This window comes from Aquila chrysaetos, chromosome 1, assembly GCF_900496995.4.
Source record: "Aquila chrysaetos chrysaetos chromosome 1, bAquChr1.4, whole genome shotgun sequence".
In the NCBI taxonomy this organism is placed as follows: Eukaryota; Metazoa; Chordata; class Aves; order Accipitriformes; family Accipitridae; genus Aquila; species Aquila chrysaetos.
The window spans coordinates 69154595-69174079 of record NC_044004.1 but is presented as its reverse complement, the minus strand read 5'-3'; the positions used below and the strand labels follow the sequence as shown (position 1 = coordinate 69174079).

At 41.2% G+C, this 19485-nt stretch overlaps 2 protein-coding genes across 7 annotated transcripts in view; both read right to left on the bottom strand.

Moving 5' to 3' along the window:
• Positions 1-8270, bottom strand: part of OTUD4 (OTU deubiquitinase 4) — a 32382-nt gene extending 24112 nt beyond the window's left edge. For 3 of the 6 annotated variants that reach the window (XM_041126352.1, XM_041126349.1, XM_041126357.1), the window contains exons 1-5: positions 7993-8270; positions 7651-7854; positions 6021-6104; positions 2976-3026; positions 948-994 (exon numbers count right to left, since the gene is read on the bottom strand). In XM_041126352.1, the coding sequence (XP_040982286.1) occupies positions 948-994; positions 2976-3026; positions 6021-6104; positions 7651-7854; positions 7993-8007 (401 nt within the window). In that variant the 5' untranslated portion in view covers positions 8008-8270. Of the gene's footprint in view, positions 1-947; positions 995-2975; positions 3027-6020; positions 6105-7650 lie in introns of all 6 variants that reach the window. The other 3 variants (XM_041126354.1, XM_041126348.1, XM_030026752.2) reach the window with 3 other exon arrangements.
• Positions 8083-11184, bottom strand: LOC115343991 (protein argonaute 12-like). Its single transcript, XM_030020665.2, has 2 exons — positions 10853-11184; positions 8083-8188 (listed from the first exon to the last, which is right to left on the bottom strand). Exons 1-2 carry the CDS (start codon positions 11182-11184, stop codon positions 8092-8094), a joined length of 429 nt encoding a protein of 142 aa, XP_029876525.1. The 3' UTR covers positions 8083-8091.
• Positions 11185-19485: the final 8301 nt, after the last annotated feature.

Here is a 19485-nt window from a genome sequence, read left to right as displayed (position 1 = left end):
GTACCTGAAAGCAATATTTAATTAGTTTGTTTCTCTCCTCTTATCAAATGTCTCATCAAGAGTCAAAGGACAAAGTCATTAATTTACAGTAAGCATTTTGAAATACTGAATTTAACCAGTTTACAAAGAGCAGAAAGAGAAGATGCTGTACATTGCTCATTCCCTTGCACAGTAATTAGAAAGCAATTATAAATATTCAGAATATTGTTTCATACTATTTTGTGAAGAAAGATTAATATATAGGATTACATTTAATAAAAACACATCAGCAAAAGCCTTCATCACCAAGAGGAGCGTTTTATCTATTCACAAATACTGAAACATTTCTTAAGCATAGCTCAAGCTATGGTCCTCAAAAAACTAGTACTATTTCATCTATACGGATACAATGGAAAAAGGAAAATTTATACAGGAAAGAGAATAAGCTACAGCAGTACACCAGGTAAGTCTTATATCAGCACATATAACCTCCCACCAGGGAAGATGTGAGAACGGCCTTCTAGCATAAAGCCTGCAATACTCATACCACTAAGCTACATTAGAGCATTTGTACAGAGGTAATAAAGAAATGGGTACAGGCCACAGCTTAGCAATAGAGTTAATATTAAAGCCTTGGCAAGAAATAGGAAGAAAAGCAATTTTAACAGAAAAATTAAGACATGAAAATTAACAAAATACAAACGGTATGAGTCTACCCACAGTTAGTTGTGCAGGTGAGATGCATGACATTACTGCAAACCTCTATTCAAATCCCAGATTAAACATCATTTTCAAAGCTCAATTTTCTATTTTTTTTTAATACCTTGACAGCTGCAATTTTCAAAGCATATTCGTAATTTTCTGGAGAACTACAGTATAACATACAATTCCACCTTTGCTATTCCAACTAATTCACTAACAAAACAACTGAACTAATCTCAATAAAACACTTTTAAAGGTTTTCTTACTTGTACATAAGAGAAAGGGCACTTATTTCTACTTGTCCAACCCATTCCTATATTGGAAAAAAACAAAAGAAAATTAAGTTCAAACACACAGTTATTATACTTCCTCACGTGCAGATCAAGAGAAGCAAGAAATCATTGTCGAAAATAAATATATTAACACTGAGTCTGGAGTTCAGCAGACACACTTTGATTGCATTTGAAGGCTTTTTTGAAATAACAGTAACTATTCCAGTAAGGTGGTTAAGGGGTACAAGCCAGAGGGATTTTTTCCCAAACCAGTTTTCATACAGATCCATTTCTGAGAGAACTAAAACCAATCACATAAACGCAGATCTATCATTAAAAGACTATGATTTTGAGAGGTGATACAGTGTTTTTATTTTTTTTCTTTTGTTAAATTTAAACCAGCAGTCTAGCTTTTCAAAAGTGATTTTTTTTTTTAAAAAGTGAGTGTCAGATTTACCAAGTGCTTTTAAGAATGTTACTCTCTACCTTCAAAACTTTCTGGTTTTGTGGGCCTTTAGCTATAGATGAACTGGAAAAAGAATCTTGAGGCTTAACTCTCATGACTAAAACACGCATAACTTCCATACAATTATCCTGACACAGTCTTGAGAAGTGCTCCAACGCAAAGTAGACAGATCACTTCCAAACAGCCAAAATAAACTTGTGACAGTTAGTTGCATTTCTCATGCAAGCAGCTGTATATCAATACCTGAAGAAAGACCAAAAATCTGCCCTTTAAAGCTGTTCAACAGTGAAATGTCAGCAACACCGTAACCCAGACTCAAATCATAGAAAAGTACAAGTTGTTGCTTCTATTACTAGCCTAACTGCTGTACTGTACCCCAGTATAATGTGACTAGACCTTTCTTAGGTGGTTTTTGGTGGTGGTGGTGGTTTTGTGGTTTGTTTTGGTTTGGGGGTTTGCTTTTTTTTTTTTTACTTTTTTTTTTTCTTTTCTAAATTCTTACTAAATTAAAAACAGCTCTTAAGTTTGGTGCAGGAATTTGTAGCAGTCCCGATTTTTTTTAATAATTTTTTAAATTCTCATGACAATTTTAAAAGCTAGGATAACTTAATATTAATTTCTCTGATCAAGTAAAAAAGCTACTGTATTATTTTTCAAAACTATTTTTTTGAAATATTAGCAGACATGTACGAAAGACATTTTCTCTACACACACATTGCTGTGCTGTAAACCATTTACACTGGCATAGTTCAGTGCAGCATAAGTTCTACTGGAAAACGGCATGATTTACCATTTAGCATAGCATATAACCTCAGGATTTGACTAACAAAGCTTTGCAATTAAAGATCCTGGAATAAACAAAGCAAGACAGAAGCAGAATAGGCTAACACCCATGTTCTTCCCCCTTCTACCATTCATTTTGGAAACTGAAATAAAGAACCATCTGGTTAGCCATTCTAACTAGGGATGCTGTAGGCATGACAGGGGAAAAAAAAAATAAAAATCACGCTTTAATTTCTAGGAGGGGAAAATTTAATAAGGTTTACGTACAAACACTTAGAAAAAATTAACAGATTTTGCAATGTTGCAGTAGATAGTCCTCTTCCCCTCCCCCCAGCTTACACGAATTTTTAACTCCCTAACAAAAATACTAAAATTAAATGGGGAGGGGGATAATAATTTTACTTCAAATCAGTATCTTCCCAAGAGCCTGTGGCTACTATTCATAACACCCCTTACATCAATAACTGTCTTTTCCTCACCTAAACTTTTAGGCCTTTATTCAAGGCTGTCTTCAAGAAAACAACAGCCACGCTATGCTTGTTGGCATTTGCAGAGGCTAGAATGTTTGGATACAATTTTGAGGAATAACAGGTTTAAACTGAGAAACAAAAAATTCTCCAAATCATTTTCAGTAGAGAGTACATGCATAAAAGTATAAATATTCACATAATTCTAAGAACTCTTAAGCTCGAAAACATTTGTGAGGAAAAAAAAAAATCCCATTACCCACCAACAAAAGTAGTGCTTTCTATTATAAATCAAGTTTAACATACCTGTGGATTTTCCAAACATTTTAAATAGTCTTCAAATGGCCCCTCTATGAACTGTATTTAAAAAAAAAAAGTAACAATTAGTTAGTTATTTTTATTACTGTAGTATACAGAATCCCTGGTCTATGACCCACTGTAGCAATGGGAACATACCATTGGAAATTTAAGACTATCCTGCCCTCGAAGAGCTTACAATCTAAGTATAAAGTGATGTAGAGATAAGGGAATAAATGGTCAAACATATAGGTGTGCATTCCAGAAAATAACCACATAAACAGGTTTTAGAGTCATCACACAACCCAAAACAAAAACAAACAAACAAAAAAACCAAAAAGAAATCCAGCAGCCAAACAGGAAATCTGAAAGAAAGCAAAGATGGTGTCAAATAGATGTTTATGGGCAATTAATCCCAGGCATGCACAGCATCACTTGAGAACATGCGTGGGCTTATTCAAGTATCCTGTTAAATGAGCAGCAATGGACAATCAGAAATGGGAGTCACATTTCTGTAGCACCCAAGAAGCAGTAAGATATAGTATAAGCAAATCACAGAGCACTTTTTCCTCTTTTCTGTATCACTTCAAACAAACTGCTTTTACTTTCAGTGAAAGGGTACAAACAATCAGGCTACACTAAGTGCCAGGTTAAGAAAGTAATCCTTCAGCTGCACTCCTTAACACGCATGAAGAGGCCAAATTCACATTTGTCAAGGCCAGAGAAGGATGCTGCAGTAATTGAGACATGTTAACTTCAAAGTGTTTCAGCCATGCTGGCCAACAGAGAGGCTGTATTTAAAAAATGCTATTTAGACATAATCTGCTTGATTTAGTTAAGATCCAAACTTTAGTTAAGAGGTCCAAACAAAGAATTAATTCCCTTTATGAACTTAAGCTACAAGCTAGGTGGCCTCTCTACCCATAGTGATTAAGAAACAAGGTATAAATGAAAACCGAGTAGAGTAGTGAGATTAAAAGTTCTGCTTTAGTCATTTTGAACCTAGCTGGACAGTGTTGTTCATGAGAAGAATCAAAAAGTCTGGCCAAAATTTTTAATTTAGACAGAAGCAACCAGGTAAGAAGTTAAAAGGCGGATCAGTAAAACATGATCGTAGACAGCAGTTGTTTTGTGTGTCAAAATTAAATGAGCTAAAGATAACACACAGAGGAAGAAAGGAGAGGCACCAGAAAGTTCTCACAGGAAACTGAAGAGTTGAAAAAGAGGAGGAAAGACAGCAGCAAAGATAACACTTCAAGAAAGGATGAAAACGAAGATGGTGGTTACACACGGTCACCTGAAACTTGGGTTATAGCAGTATCAATGGAATGAGACAGAAATCCAAGCTGAAATGGTTACAATAGACAGAGAGAAGAGAAACTTCAATGAGTACCACCAGTACACATCAACAGAGCGTAACTACTAAGAAGGCAGACGAGCAAAGAGTTGAACTAAGAGGCTAGGGAAAAAGGCATTTGTTGTTTGTGTTGTTTTCAGGTTTTTTAAGACAGGTAAGTTAACAATACTATATTCCAGATGGAAAACAAAGTATAGTAAGAGATATGGGGAGCAAAGGAGATCAGCAGAGCTGAAGTGAGGTACCTGAGGAAGCAGGAACACTAGGAAATGAGAACAGATATGAAACACCTCAACATTGTACATGAAACACCTATTCTGAAAAATGGCAAAAAACTTTTAAAAAAAAGAGACTTTTCAGAAGGACAGCAAAAAAGGAAGAAAAAGAAAAAAAAAAAAAAACCAAACAGTGAAACTGTAGGAGAGAGACCAAGATAGTAAAACCAGCCAGTGTTGACAAAGAAGTTACCCGGCTGAGAGGATGCCAGAACTGGGGAAGGGAAACGACACACATCTAGAGTCAATAAGGGTCACAGTATTTCCAAAAACTACCCAATGCAACAAGAAAACAGAAGTAGAGAAGCAGATATTGGAGTGAGTGGGGTAATTCTGGAAAGAAAGGGATTAAAGTCAGCAGTGAAAAAATAAAATTAAAAAGAAGGGAGAGAGATCTAAGAGTTGATAAGTCCTCAGATGGACTGGAAACAAGCAAACAGTCCTGGCAAAGGGAAATAGTCAAGTCAGAGCTGCATTCTCCCACAGAGATTCACTGTATTTTATGTCATTCATTCTTGACAACTTCCACATTAAAAGCAATCAGCAACATTTGAGCATAGGGGACTTTGTCAGAAATTATAGCAAATACACACACTCTTATTCCTGCTTTCCTTCTCTTCCCTATGCCAATGTGCATCTAAAACAGCCTTTTTATTTTGGGTCCAGGTAAATTTAGAACAGAAAGAGAGCTGAGTAATAATCCTCTAGTAACAAATGCTTACACATACTCCCGTTTCGGCTATCCTGGAAATTAGTTAAATAGTATATACACTAGAACACATACATACACAAACAGGTGCACCATTATTTATTATTGTTCTTTTAAAAGGAAGAAAAAAAGGATTTTATAATATTAACACTGAAAACTTTGGCCAAATATAGATCAATATCAAAATATTTTATGTCTATGGTTGATGGAGAACTTCGTTACAGATGTTTACAAAAAAAAAACCAAAACCACAGCGGCAACACATAAGAAACTGTAGACCCTGAAACAAATTTCATTAATCTCATCAGTCAAATCCCTATATATTGTAAAAGCAATTAAATAGCACAGTAAGAACATTTTATGACCTTCACTAAAATAGGCATTATACTAAAATAAAATCCAGATTTTGGTAGCTCCGCTACAGACTATTAAAGTTTAAGAAAGTTTGTTTTGTTTTTTAATGAGCATTAAAAAACTCTTCCCACTCCACTAATCCTCCAGTCCAAGCAGTATATAGGTCTTTCTCCAGGCTTATGAAAATGAGTTATTACCACACATGTGCCAATTAATTTAAAGAGCACTCAATTTAAAAAGCATCAACTAGTACATAACTATGCTGAATACTGTCACAAACAGCAGCATATACCTTAGAAAAGTGGAAGGATTAAAGTAACATTTTTTCAAATGCTCACAAAGAAAACAAAAATACTTACTGCTTCAAATTTCTCCCTATGTTTCCGAAGATAGTCTACACAAGCCATCCTAACATCAATATGCCGAGACTGAGAGTGTAACACCTACAAAGGGAGAAAGAGAAGAAAGTGACACTGGTTCTGAGGAGTTTTGATGATGGATCACAAATAATTAATGACTATTGTCTAAATACAGGGTTGGAAATACTCTAGTATTATTTTTAGGAATATTTAAAATGCATATTCGTTCAGTAACAACATTTTTATGCAGGTGAAACCCCAATTACTTAATAAAAAATTAAGTTAACTGCAGAATTCACAGATTTACTAAATTCAAACATTAAATTTTATAGGGATTTACTGAGCGAAACGAACAGCACTTTTTGTCATTCTTTAACTGACTCCTTTGTAAAGGACTTCATGGAATAAGTAAGGTACTGCAGGAGTGGGTGAGGAAATCAACTGCCAACATGCACTTGTTCAAATGAAATCCAACCAAATCTAACAGAGTGCACATTTACTTTCTCTTGACTTTTGGAGGTGTAGGTCTGTTGCCCAAATACTGACTTGGAAGCCAGGAATTCAGATCCCAGTATGACACCTGCATTCTACCTCCTGTTCAAATCTCTACTGGAAAAACACTACTTTTACCATAGGTTCAGAGTTATCTCTAATGTGACTTTGTCTGCATCCTCACTACTAGGGAAGTTCTAGTCAATTTAAGTCGCAGCCTCTCTTGCAAACCTTACACACTAGCCTCCATGTAGGACACTTCCAAATTCCGATCAGTTCAGTTTTTCTGCATGAAGAATACAGAGATTAGGCCAAACTTGTGGATAAACACCTACTAACTCTGAATTAAAGACCTTCCCTTCAATAAAATAAGAATGCTATGTTAAAAATTTAATTAATAGTTGGAAAAAAGTTCCACATACACTGGAGTGCGGGAGAAACCTTCTATATATATTAATTAAAAAAAATCAGAGTATCAACGTATATTCATTGCTTATTCCCTTGAAATAAAAAACCCCACTCACATCAGATCAACAGTGTTTGCTTGCCTGAACTTACAAAGTCAGTGGGGAAAGTAATTTTTAAAAAAAGTTAACTGTGTATAATTAGCACAGGAATCTGGGTTCCCACAATCAGAAGCACCAGAGCTCCCACTGCTGTTTGTTTGTATTTAAGACAAGATGACGCTGTCACTTTTTTCCTTTATCAGTAACACTGAAATGGGGGAGGGGAATTCAACAGGAAGAACTGAAAATAAATTACTCACTTTCTCTAATTTTATAGTAAACTGATTAACAAAACTAAGAATGCGGCGGCTTTTCAGCTCTTGCCACTAAATTCTGTTTCCTAAACAGTCTCATACAAAGCAGTTGTACCTAAATGTTGAAATCTTACGCTGAAAAAAAGCTTTAGGGAGGCAGTGGAAGGTCAAAACAGGTAACAATTTCTTGATGACAGAAGGCGGCTTTACACACAGAACTTCTCTCGCTTCACAAGACAGAAATATTTTTTTTTCCCAGCACACGGCTGCGTAACCTTAACCTATACTTGACTGCATGTTAACGCTAATTATCATCCACTAACGAGATCCACTTCCCCCGCTTTCCTGAGAAGTAGCTTTGTTTATGTAAGCAGTTACCTGCTCGGCCACAGCCCTGAAAAGACAAGATCCATCCTTGGCAACTCTCTTTCTGTACAAGCCCTGAGATCGCAAGTAGCAGTCCATAGAAGCGTCCCCAGGGGCGTCCATGCCGCTGCCTTGATGACTCTGCTCCCCGCCGTCGGGTCTGCACGCCGCCTCCATGTTTACCGCTTCACACCGTGGAGAACCACCGCACCTCTCCTAGCCCCACATGGCAAGGTAAGCCCACCGAGCAGCTCTAGGGCCGGGTAAAGGAAACAGCGGCAGGTGGGGGAGGAGAGCGCTGGCCCCCACCGCACTCGAGGTAGCAGCAGCAATAAGAAAAGCAGCCGGTCTCACGTTATCAACTCGCATGTGGGAATCGCGGGGACAAACAGCAAAGTTTTGCTCCGCAGCCTGGACTTCCAGCTCCACAAAAACCTTCGCTTCTAGGCTTCTCTACAGGGCCGGGCAGCAGCCCCCGAACACGGCTCCGGCGGGGTCCCGATCCTGCTTCTCCCTCGGGGCGGCGATTCCCGGCGGGTTCCGCAGCCCGGGCGCGCAGCCGGCCTGCCAGGCGGAAAACAAAAGAGAAAGGACATGTGCTACCGCCGCCGGGGAGAGGAGGGGAGGGGAAGACAGGAAGAAAAGGGAAAAAAAAAAAAAAAAAAAAAAAAAAAAAAAGGGCAGCGTAACCTGGCGTTTATTTTCACTTTCAGCCCGGGCGCTTCTGGGAGCGGTAGTCCCGGCGGAGAGGAAGAAGCGGGAGCCGGGCCCAGCGCCCGGGGCCGGCCGCCCCCCCCTCTCGCCTTCGGGGTGCTCAGGGCTTGGGGGCTAGCCCCGCACCCCGTCAGGCTCATGCCATTCCCTAACAGCTTTTTTAGTTTTGTAAGTAACACCGGGATGTCTGACACCTAATCCATAGGTATGTGGGGGCTGTGGCTTTGGTTTGGGTTGGTTCAGGTTCTCCCCCCGCCCCCCAAAACAATTAGATTGTAAGATCATTTTTGAAATCCATTCACTTGCAGGAAAGAAGATGGAAATAAAACTGGGATAGTAAAAGGAGGCTTAATTAAAAAGGGATTTTAAAAAAAAAAGCCATAGCCGTTCAATACTTTTTTTGTACACCGCTCTTAGTGGTAAGAAGCGGCAAATATTTTTATTACAATTGCATGACTAAGTTTTGCTTGGCATTGTAAACATGCTTTAGAAGATTTTGGCGCACAAAAAGTGACAAGAAAGGAAGCTTTCCAAACTTCCAAGGCTTCTTTTACTGTGGGTGTGTGACTTACCTAGGAGAGAGAGCTACAAAGCTCTCAGTAGCTCTAGCAATAAATAAAATGCTACCAGCTACTCCTTAGCTTAAATGAACAAATTTAGATGCAAGAAAGGGAGGCAAAGACAGAAGGAATGAAAACCCCAATTTTTACTTTCAGCCAACAGTAATAAGACCAGGGAGGACGGTGAGTTGAGCTGAGATCTGGATATAACAACAACTGATTGAATAAGCAGAAGTTACAAGCCAGGCTGAGTCTAGTGCTCCAGCAGCTCTGTACAAGCAGTATCAAACCCCCTTTTCCTAGCAGAAGCCCAGATCTGCCAGCAAGGAGTTGGTCTACTGGAAAACAAAAGCAAATTCCTGGCGATATCTGTAGACAAGGAGAATAGAAACTGAGAGAAGTGGAAGTAAAGCCCTCATGGCATCCGAACCTCCAAGACACAGAGAGCTGGTTAGGCAGCATGGGGATGTTTGGGAGAAGGAGCACAAGGTAAAAATACTAGCGAGGGGCTGGAGGGAAAGCTCAAACCTCTCACCAGAAGATGGGAAAGGTCATCTAACAAGACTGAACTATAAACTGCCACTGACTCAGCTACCATGTTCACTTAAGAAAGTCAGACTAGCAGAGTCCTGCATGTGCGAGGTGCTGCTTCTGTAGATAAAAGTGATTTGGCAAGATGCTTTTGAGACCTATCAAACTAGTGTCCAGTTACAGAGTTTCTTAGGAACATTCCATTTTTCTTCACCCTATTTGTCACAGTTGGAGACAGAACTATCCTCCAACACGTTCAGAAATTTGTCTTCCCTCATATTTCAGCCTTTTGTCATTGTGATTCTAAAGCCCAGTTAAAGGAAGGGCAAATGCCTTTCATCACATCTGTTAGATTCAGGAATGCCTGTACACATGAGGTCATCCAGTATGTGACAGAATGTAAATGTAGTTCTGGTAAGTGAATACACTGAGAAAACTAAAGTCATATAGTTGTCAGTTTCCTAAAAGCCTGCTCTTTTTGCAACTGACTCCTGAAGACAATCAAGCAATGGTGACCCACTGATTATTTTTTTTTCCCCAAGTACTGCTGTACAAGAAGCAATCTATTTCTAAAAAGGTGAAGTCCTCGCTGAAGAAACCTAGCCTGTACACACACAGTTTCTAAGGCATCCACCAAGAGACGTCTGAAATACCTCAACATTAAAATAAATGCTCCATCAAGATAAGAATGGCCAAATTATAACTCATAAGTTATTACAGATGTTCTAATTAGCAAGTAGCTTTATTAACACTTTCAGCCAGCACTTCTACCACAAGCAGCAGCCCCAGCCACTAGTTCCTCCTCTGCACCAACCTCTGTTGCCCACACAAGCGCTTCTGCTGCTCATACACTGAATCAGCTCAGGAAGCTGACTCAAGCTAAACAAAAAAAAAAAAAACAAAAAAAAAAAACCCAAAACCAAAAAAAACCAACACAAAAAAACCACAGCAACTTTTTTTTTAAACCAAGACTAGTTTTGTGATTCAGTTCATGGCCTGCCTGTGCCAACACCCGGGCCAGCAAAGGGGGGGGGGGCAGCCGCTGCGGGTGGGGGGCTCCCTGTACTCATCAACCTTGGAAAGAGGAGACCAGTTTTCGCCCAGCTTCACGCCCGCCCTTTCCCGCCTCAGACAGCGCCGCTTCACCAGAAGCCTCCTCCCAGTCCCCAGCTCTGGCATGGGCGTCTCGGCACAGGCCGGGCGACAAGCACCCGGGCAGGGGCGGCCCCTCGGCCTGCAGCCCGGCGGCTCTCCGACCCACGAGGGCCCTCTGCCTGCCCGGCGGCCTTCCCTGCGCGGGCATACGACCCGCCGCCGGGGCTGTGGGGCCGGACTCCCCGCCCGGAGAGGCCGCGGCACGATCGGGGCCCGCACCCTTCCCCCCCCCCCCCACCACTGACTGGCACTTACCGGCGGAGGGGCGGGCGGGCGGCCCCCGCCTCCTCCTCTCCTCCCCCCGAGCAACGGCTGCAGTGGCGGCGGCAGCGGCGGCGGCGCCGCCCCCTCCCCGCCTCGCCTGGCCTCGGCCCCAGCGGCGGCGCAGGCACTTCAATCTCCCGCGGCGGCCGCTCTGCTCGCGTCGCTCCCCGATGATGCGGCCGCTGCCAGCCCCGTCCCGGTCTCGCCCTCCCGCCTCGCCGCCTCTCATCACTCTCCGGAGCGCGCGCGCCCGCGCCGCTCCCCCTCCGGCGCCCGCTCTTGGTTTGGCCCATCGGCCACACCTGCTGCGGGCTCGTACCATTTGCCGCACAGGGGAAGAAAAGAGGCGGCCGGGGAGAACGCCCCAGGTGCTGGAGGCGGGAGCGGCGTTTCGCGCGGGGGTGTTTCGCTGGGCTTCGTCGCTGGGTGGCCTTAAGGAAACGGATGGTTGCCGAGGCGAGCGGCAGTCGTCTCATGTCCGTCCGTCCGTCCCGTGTCCCCCCCGCAGGGGGCATGCAGTGGTACAGCCGGGGAACGTCTCCCCCCCCCCTGCCCGGCAGGTCCCGGTGTTGGGGTCTGCCGCACGCGCGCGTATTAATGGCTCCGCTTTCTCTAGCAGTTTAACCTGGTTGTAAACCCCCCGACTGTGGGGTGCAAGGGGAAACGTTTTTAAGAGTTTTTCTGACAGGTAATTTTTTTTTTTTTTAACGAGTTAACAGCTCGGAGGAACAGGTGCGGGACAGGAGAGAGGGGAGCCGGCAGTCCCATCGGCCGGCCTCGCTGCCGAAATTGTTAAACTGTGCCCTCGCTACGTGTGTGCCGTTACAGTAATAGTGTGTGCGTACCGCATTGCTCTTCCTCAAAAATGCAGTAACAGACATGAAGAAATACGTAAAATGTCTGTAAATCAGTAGTGGGAAGGTTGTGAGAAGAGTAAGCAAGCGTGTAGCAAATTCAAATTTGGCTTGGGTTTGGGTTTTTTTTCCCAAATAAAGTGCTTATTCAGGCCAGAAAATCACTCAAAACACATGATCAAGACAAAGTGTTTAGGGGGAATTAACAAAATAAATTAAATAAATAAATGACTTCAAGTATTAATAGTGGTAATAAAGCCTGATGCTTAAGGGGACACAGTAAAAAAACAGAAGTGTGGTCTGGGTAGAAAAAAATATTTTTAGGTTGCCTGTTTGCTTAGTAGTCTATTATGAGATTTTTGTCTGTGTCTGAAATGACCATTTTTGGTTGAAATAGAATACAGAGTTATACAAACCATTAGGCTTATCTAGTAAGGTCCAATTCAGTCTACCTTTTCTGTGCACAATAAATAGAAGTCAGCATGTGAACAGTACTTTTGAAGGCAGTAGGCTAAAAAACAGTCCAGTGTAAGTCATTTATCCCTATTTGGTCTTAGGTTTTTAAAGTTACAGTACACTACACATTTAAGCTGGTTGTGCCTCCATGTGCTGGCATTTGTGCCGGACAGTGAAGCACACTGAGAAAACTGACCCGGCTGGCAGCCAAGCATTCCCCTGCAATATCTTTCAGTGAGACCAGGTCTTCAAACTATTTTGCTATGCACTTGCTGTGCAAACACCAGCACAAGAGTGGGAGAAGGTGGGAAAGAGAAAATAGATGAGGAGGAGACGGCAGCTTTTGGTTCTGGTGTAGTACCAGGCCAGATCCTTGTCAAACTTCAACCTGAGAGACCAAGGATGTTAAGAGTTGTCCCAAACCCCTTGAACCAAATCTTAACAGCCTGTTCAGAGTTTTAGTTTAATACTTCCATGGTAAAATTGCTTCCCCATCAAATGTGTGCGTTCTGACAAGTCATCATTACTTGGTTTTGGAGTCTTTTGTGAATGTTTACAATTCCGTATCCATGTTGTGTTCATACTGACATCTAAAAAACAGTTATGCCCCTCATGCAGAAGCTTTAAAAATACATATATACAAAATAATTTAACAGTAAGAAAGAGATTCTGTTACCCATTGAAAGGAAAAAATAAACTTTTCCTGACATCAGAGGTAGCATAAATAGTTCAGTCCAACATTTAATTGAGTTGGTAGGAAGACTTCTATTGCCATTAGTGGGTGATGGATCAGGCTTAAATATAGGGGGGTAAGAGCATCTTCAACATAAACCATTTTATTTATGGATCTCTGTGTGTAGACAAGCTTGTTTTTAATTCTGCTGATGAAGAATAGACCTGGATTTCATGTCCGTCTTGCAGAATAACAGTGCAATCATAGCGGAATACAGTAATGGCTGCATTACTCCTGCATACTATTTATAGCTGACTGCATCTTTGTGCTCTATGAATGAGTCAAAGATCATCACTCCCAGGATCATTCCTTCATTACATCTCAGGGTACTACAGACATGCAGTCTACTTGAGTTCAAAATTATTATTCAAAAATGTAGTAATCATGTAACATTTTGCCTTCTGGAGAGTTTTGATCAAGGCTAGAACCCCATATTTTATTGTGATATTTTAACTGCTTTCCTTCTGTGCAGATTTAATACCGCATCAGATTTGAGGTGCTTAACATTCAGGAGGGCAGTACCTGAAAAATGATGGGCTGATGGCACAGTCATCAGTTTAATACCTCAGCACAATAGAGCAAGCAACAGAAGAGTTGGTTTGAGTTTGTGGAATGAATTCCTGTGAGAGCAACTAATTAGCACTGTCCCCCATAGAATGAAAAAGAAAGGATAAAAGGGCTGCATGTGTCATGGTGGCCACATTTCTTAATTCTCTACTAGAATTATTTTTGATGCTGCTGTAGGAGGTGTATTGTGAGATTCTGGCCAGAACATCCCATTGCAGTCTCTAATTTGGGGAAGAAAATTTTCCTTGGTTGGATTTTTTTAGACAAATCTTTACCATTCAGTACAACAGAAATGATAAAAAGCACGTTGTGGTAAAAGCTGTTCCTTCTACCCTTGAGGAACACTTCTTCATAAAATGTCTTGAAGATGTTGGTCTGAAGTCATAGGTCTGTGTAGTCAAGAAATACTGAGAAGTGAGGCAAGAAAAGTCATTGACAAGGTTTCGGAAGTCATGAATGGTTGCGTTCTAAGCATAGCTCATCTTGGAGCAGCAGAAATACTGAATCCTGGTTTCCCACAGTTTTGTGTCTTCTGTCTTTACATCACCTATACCCCTGTCCTGCCACAACAATGGAATGAGCTTCCTGCCGTGTTCCCTTATTTCTAGGTGCTCTGGCACCCCATTAGACTTTTAGTTCCCTGACATGCCCTGTAATACGTTCATCTTCCCTCTGTGCTCCCAAAGTGCTAGCCAAACAAGAGGTAGCAGGTGTTGTGCCTGATTCTGAAATACGCTGTGGTTTTGTGCTGAGGGGCTTTGCACGTGCTCATTATCCAGCCAGGAGGCCAAACAGGACAGGTAAGTTCAGTGTTCAACAGCGACAGTAATCTGGGTCTTTCTCCTTGACTCGGATATTGATTTTCATGATACTTACAGAATCTTATCATTGCAGAGACTTCTGTTCCTCTGTCATATTTGTTCACAATTTGCGGATTGATTCCAAACATGTATGAGAGAGAAGAGAAGAAACCAACACCTAATCAAGCAGACATTATAAATGATCCTTTTTTGCCTTTTTTTTCTTTTTTTTTCTTTTTTTTTTTTTTTTCAAACTAGAGTAAAAGTGGTAGTCTTAATGTTAAAGATGAATGAAGGGTTTGTCTTTATGAGTTTAATGCTTTTCGCAGTCAGGTTTTGACTCCAAAGTGGGAAGATGTAAGTCTATCTGTAAACCTTCAATTAATACAAAGCCAATTTGTTACCTGAGGTATCAGGTGATCAGAAGAGAACAGAAGACCACAAGAAGAAGTTTTTGAGGTAGTTGGTACATATGTAGAGAAACATTACATGCATTAATATAGGATTCTAGTATAGCTGTGGAGTTAGATGAGGGGTCTGGAGCGCTGTGTGATATTGAAGTATGCTCTGAGGCCAAGAAAACTGATGCAAAGGAAGATGGCAGAGCCATATCCATTTCAAAGAATGGCTTTAGTTGTATAAAGATAAAACACGAGTAATTGGGTTCAAATTGGTGTAGGATATTACTGTAGGTAATGTGAACAGTTACACTGTACCCAAAAAGTGTACTCTTTCCCCAGTTTCTTTATATTAACAGAGACTTGTGTTGGGTTTGCATGGCAAGATTTTGGTAGCTGGGGGGCTACAGGGGTGGCTTCTGTGAGAAGCTGCTAGAAGCTTCCCCCATGTCCGACAGAGCCAATGCCAGCTGGCTCCAAGTCGGACCTGCCGCTGGCCAAGGCCAAGCCCATCAGTGACGGTGGTAGTGCCTCTGGGAGAACAGATTTAAGAAGAAAAAGAAAACTGCACAACTGCAGCTGGAGAGAGGAGTGAGAACATGTGAGAGAAACAGCCCTGCAGAGCCCCAGGTCAGTGAAGAAGGAGGGGAGGAGGTGCTCCAGGTGCCGGAGCAGAGATTCCCCTGCAGCCCGTGGGGAAGACCATGGTGAGGCAGGCTGTCCCCCTGCAGCCCAGGGAGGTCCACGGTGGAGCAGATATCCACCTGCAGCCCGTGGAGGACCCCACGCCGGAGCAGGTGGGTGCCCAAAGGAGGCTGTGACCCTGTGGGAAGCCCGTGCCGGAGTAGGCTCCTGGCAGGACCTGCGGACCTGTGGAGAGAGGAGCCCACGCTGGAGCAGGTTTTCTGGCAGGACTTGTGACCCCGCGGGGGACCCACACTGGGAGTAGTCTGTGCCTGAAGGACTGCAGCCCATGGAACGGACCCACACTGGAGCAGTTTGTGAAGAACTGCAGCCCATGGGAAGGACTCATGTTGGAGAAGTTCGTGAAGGACTGTCTCCCATGGGAGGGACCCCACACTGGAGCAGGGGAAGGGTGAGGAGTCCTCTCCCTGAGGAGGAAGGAGCGGCAGAGACAACGTGTGATGAACTGACTGCAACCCCCATTCCCCGTCCCCCTGTGCTGCTGGGGGAAAGGAGGTAGGGAATCTGGGTGTGAAGCTGTGCATGGGAAGAAGGGAGGGGTGGGGGGAAGATGTTTTAAGATTTTATTTTATTTCTCATTATCCTACTCTGATTTGATTGGTAATAAAATTATTTTTTTTCCCCAAGTCAAGTCTGTTTTGCCCATGACAGTAGTTGCTGAATGATCTCTCCCTGTCCTTATCTCGACCCACGAGCCTTTTGTTATATTTTCTCTCCCCTGTCCAGCTGAGGAGGGGAGTGATAGAGCGGCTTTGGTGGGCACCTGGCATCCAGCCAGGGTCAACCCACCACAAGACTGTTACAGAGTCCGACCTTTTCCCCAGGCTTGTTCCAGCTCCCTCCTCTTGTGCCTAGACTGTCCTTCATAAAAAGTAGTTTGCTGTTGTTTTCAACAAATTTGTGACATGTGGATCAGAAAACTGATGCAGCTGACTGCTTGGCTGCAAGTACACTGATGTCAGTAAAAGGTGGACTGGGGGGGTGCATGATATGTGTTAGGAAGTGAAGGGACATAAACCTGTTTACAGAAGTAAATGTGTGACTGCAGCTAGAAAAAGTGAGGAGTCCGGAAGCAGTATTTTGTTTCAAAAGCAGAAAACAATATTTTCTGTAACTCAGAATGAGTAAATAGCATATATTAGAGGAGTGGTTTAAATCAGCCATCATGAAAATGAATCAAATCAGTGAACAAGAAACTTTGATCTGAATTATTGCTTTTAATCTTGAATTACAGTTGTATTTTTTCTTAAAGACTGATTTTTCACTGATTGGTAACCATTAAAATGTGCTGATTATAGTCTTTATGCATAATTTAGCATTTCTTTTTGCTAACAAAGAGGGCACACTATATCTACATACATCTGAGACATTTCAGACTTTAACATAACATTTATATGGATTCTTAGCTTTTATGTACATTTTACTATCTTAGGAGATGAGGACTGTTTAATTTCTTTTTTTACTAGATAATTATTACTTTCACCTGTGATTTGTATCAAACTCCTAGCGGATAAATATGGGAATTGAAAGAAAATCATGAGAAAAAAAAAAAACTTTTTATAGTTGCTTTTAGCTAAATAAGATTACTATAAATGTATTTGAACCTTCTTCTTAAGAAGATTGGCTAAGTATGTTTTGCATTGAAAAAGGTTTTACTAAAAAATTGAAGTATACTTGTAGGAAGAGAATTTAATTGGTTTAATCACTCAGCCTTTCAAGTGTGTAGAACTAGTAGAGATCATCCTGTCCTTTCCATCTGTTTTGTATTTATGGATGAAAATAATGAAAACAAAATCAGCTGAAAACAATTCATTTAAGTGAGCTAGGTGAATAAAGAGAAATGAAGGAAATACTGCCACCTTGCATGCAGAAAAAAGATGCTTTTCAGAAACTGGTTTAACACTTCAGCAAACCAAGAGTAATTCAGCAGCTTGACATTCCTTAGAGCTCGAACAGAAAGTCCATACTGCTTAATAATACTACTTTTGTAGTATTTGTTTTGCAAAGCAAATGTATTTAAAATTAAATTTTAAATTAACCAACCTGATTGATTTTATTACTATTTTATTTTAGAGACCTGGAGAAGTTACCAGGGAAGAACCATTTTTTAGCCTTACAATTAAATCGAGCATAAAGTCAGGATCTTCTATAAATCAGGTACTTTTTTTCATGTTTAAGAAGGCTGTACATGATTGGAGGAGCCTGTCTTTCAGTAAAGTTAGAAAAAAAAAATCATTCAAATATATAAATCTCTAATATGCTGCAGAATATTAATTCTTTAACTTCTGATGTGTTTTGAAATGAGCAGCATTTCATACTCCTATCAACTTTGTTCAAAGTAAGTGCAAGTGCAATGAAATAATATTCATAAATAAAATCAGGATAAATAATGTTACTAATAAAGCTCTAGTGATAAATTTTAAAAGTCACATACAAAGAGATGGACTTTGTATGAGACAATATTGCTGAGTAAAAAGAACTTTTTTTTTTTTTTTGCCATTCCAGCTAAAGCCTCCTAGTGCCTATGCTGTTCTCAGCAAAAGTGTAAGAGAAAATCTGTAGCAGGCAGATGCAGTGGTTTTCCTTATGGTTGTAAGGCTAGCGGCCGTATGTTGTAGTTCAGCTTATTAGCCTTTAGATGGCGTTAGCTCCTTGAACATTTTAGGGTTTAATTTTTCTAACGTGTTCGAGTGTGAGATGAGGGAACACAGCAATAACTTCTGAACTGATATTTTGTTAGGGGAACACAGTCAGCACACTCAATGCATGCTGCCTCCTTCTCCCCCTCCGCCGCCCCGAAAGAAAAAAAAAGAGAGAAAAACATATAAAGATATTTTTGACTGAAAACATGAAGGATGCAGCCCAGCTCCAGAGCACAGGGCTGAGAAATGTCCAATTCTGAGCTCGGTCTGTTCCCAGGCATTGTACTACAACAACTCTGAGGTGTAAATAAAGCAGCAGGGCATTGTCAGGTTGTTTTTGCATCTATTCTGCCTCTGCCAGCTGTATACAGGCACAGAAATACACTGTTTTGTTGTTTTATTGGCTTGACGCCATGGTAGGCTCTTTGTATGCTGAAGTGATACGTTAGTGGCTCCCTGTGCTGTGGCTAGGTCTAGTTCTACTCTTGATGTGTGAAGTGACAGTATTGCAATACATAGGTATGATTAAGGTTATGAAAAGAAGTATAACCGATAGCACACTGCTTTGCTGAAAATACCATTGTGTTCCTAGGTTTTGTAAACCACTTCAAGTGACGTTGTTTGAAACTATAGATTCTGCACATACTGTGTTGCATTTCAGTAGGATACAGGGCTTCTGCATGTTTTTAAGTACAAAATTCATGTGTGTTCTGTGTAAGAGAGAGTATTAATTCAGCTGATGATGACACATAGGGACATTTAAACGGTGTATGCCTCTACTGCAGAATGTTTTCAATGATATGCCAAATTAACTGAATGATGCATTAACTGAAAAGGAAAAAACTTGAGCAAGGCTGCCATAGTTAGCAATGTGCAGCTCCTCCTTAACTGCAGACCTTTTAAGCCTTTTTTCTTCTCAGTCTCAAAGCACTGAACATCTTTAACAAGTGCTGCTATATCCATTTTGTAGTTGAGGAAACTGGAACATCAAAATTTAACGATATGCACAGGATCATCCAGGAAGTCTCCGACATATCTGGAAATGGAACCTGGGTGGGTTCCTGATCTCTATTCTTCTGCCTTAACTGCCAGATTAATTTTCCATTTGCTATACATCTTTATATGGTAATACTGCTGCTGTTTTTCCATGAGATAGTCTGAGCTAGTGTCCAGTTTAGAACAATGGCTATGACAACTGTTTTCTCTTTGATAGAGTACCATAAAAATGCACAGTGCTTTAAAGTAAGTAAATGAGTCAACAAAGAACGCAAAGTACCGAATGCTGCCAATGCCTGTTTCCTTGACTTAAAAGTGTCTTCTTTTGTGTGCATGAAGTTTAGACTCCACTTCACAGGATGCTACTCCATGGATTTCCACTGTTTTTTCTGAACACAGTGAGGTTGTAGCTATATAAGTGAAGTCTGAATTTTGCCTTCTGGTTTCAAAGTGAGCATTTAATAATCAAGTG

Coding starts and splice junctions, on each gene's coding strand:
- LOC115343991 (XM_030020665.2), bottom strand. CDS start 11,184: ATGGTACGAGCCCGCAGCAGGTGTGGCCGATGGGCCAAACCAAGAGCG. Junction 8,189..10,852: donor CCCGCCCGCCCCTCCGCCGG/TAAGTGCCAGTC, acceptor CGGCTGCGCGCC/CGGGCTGCGGAACCCGCCGG.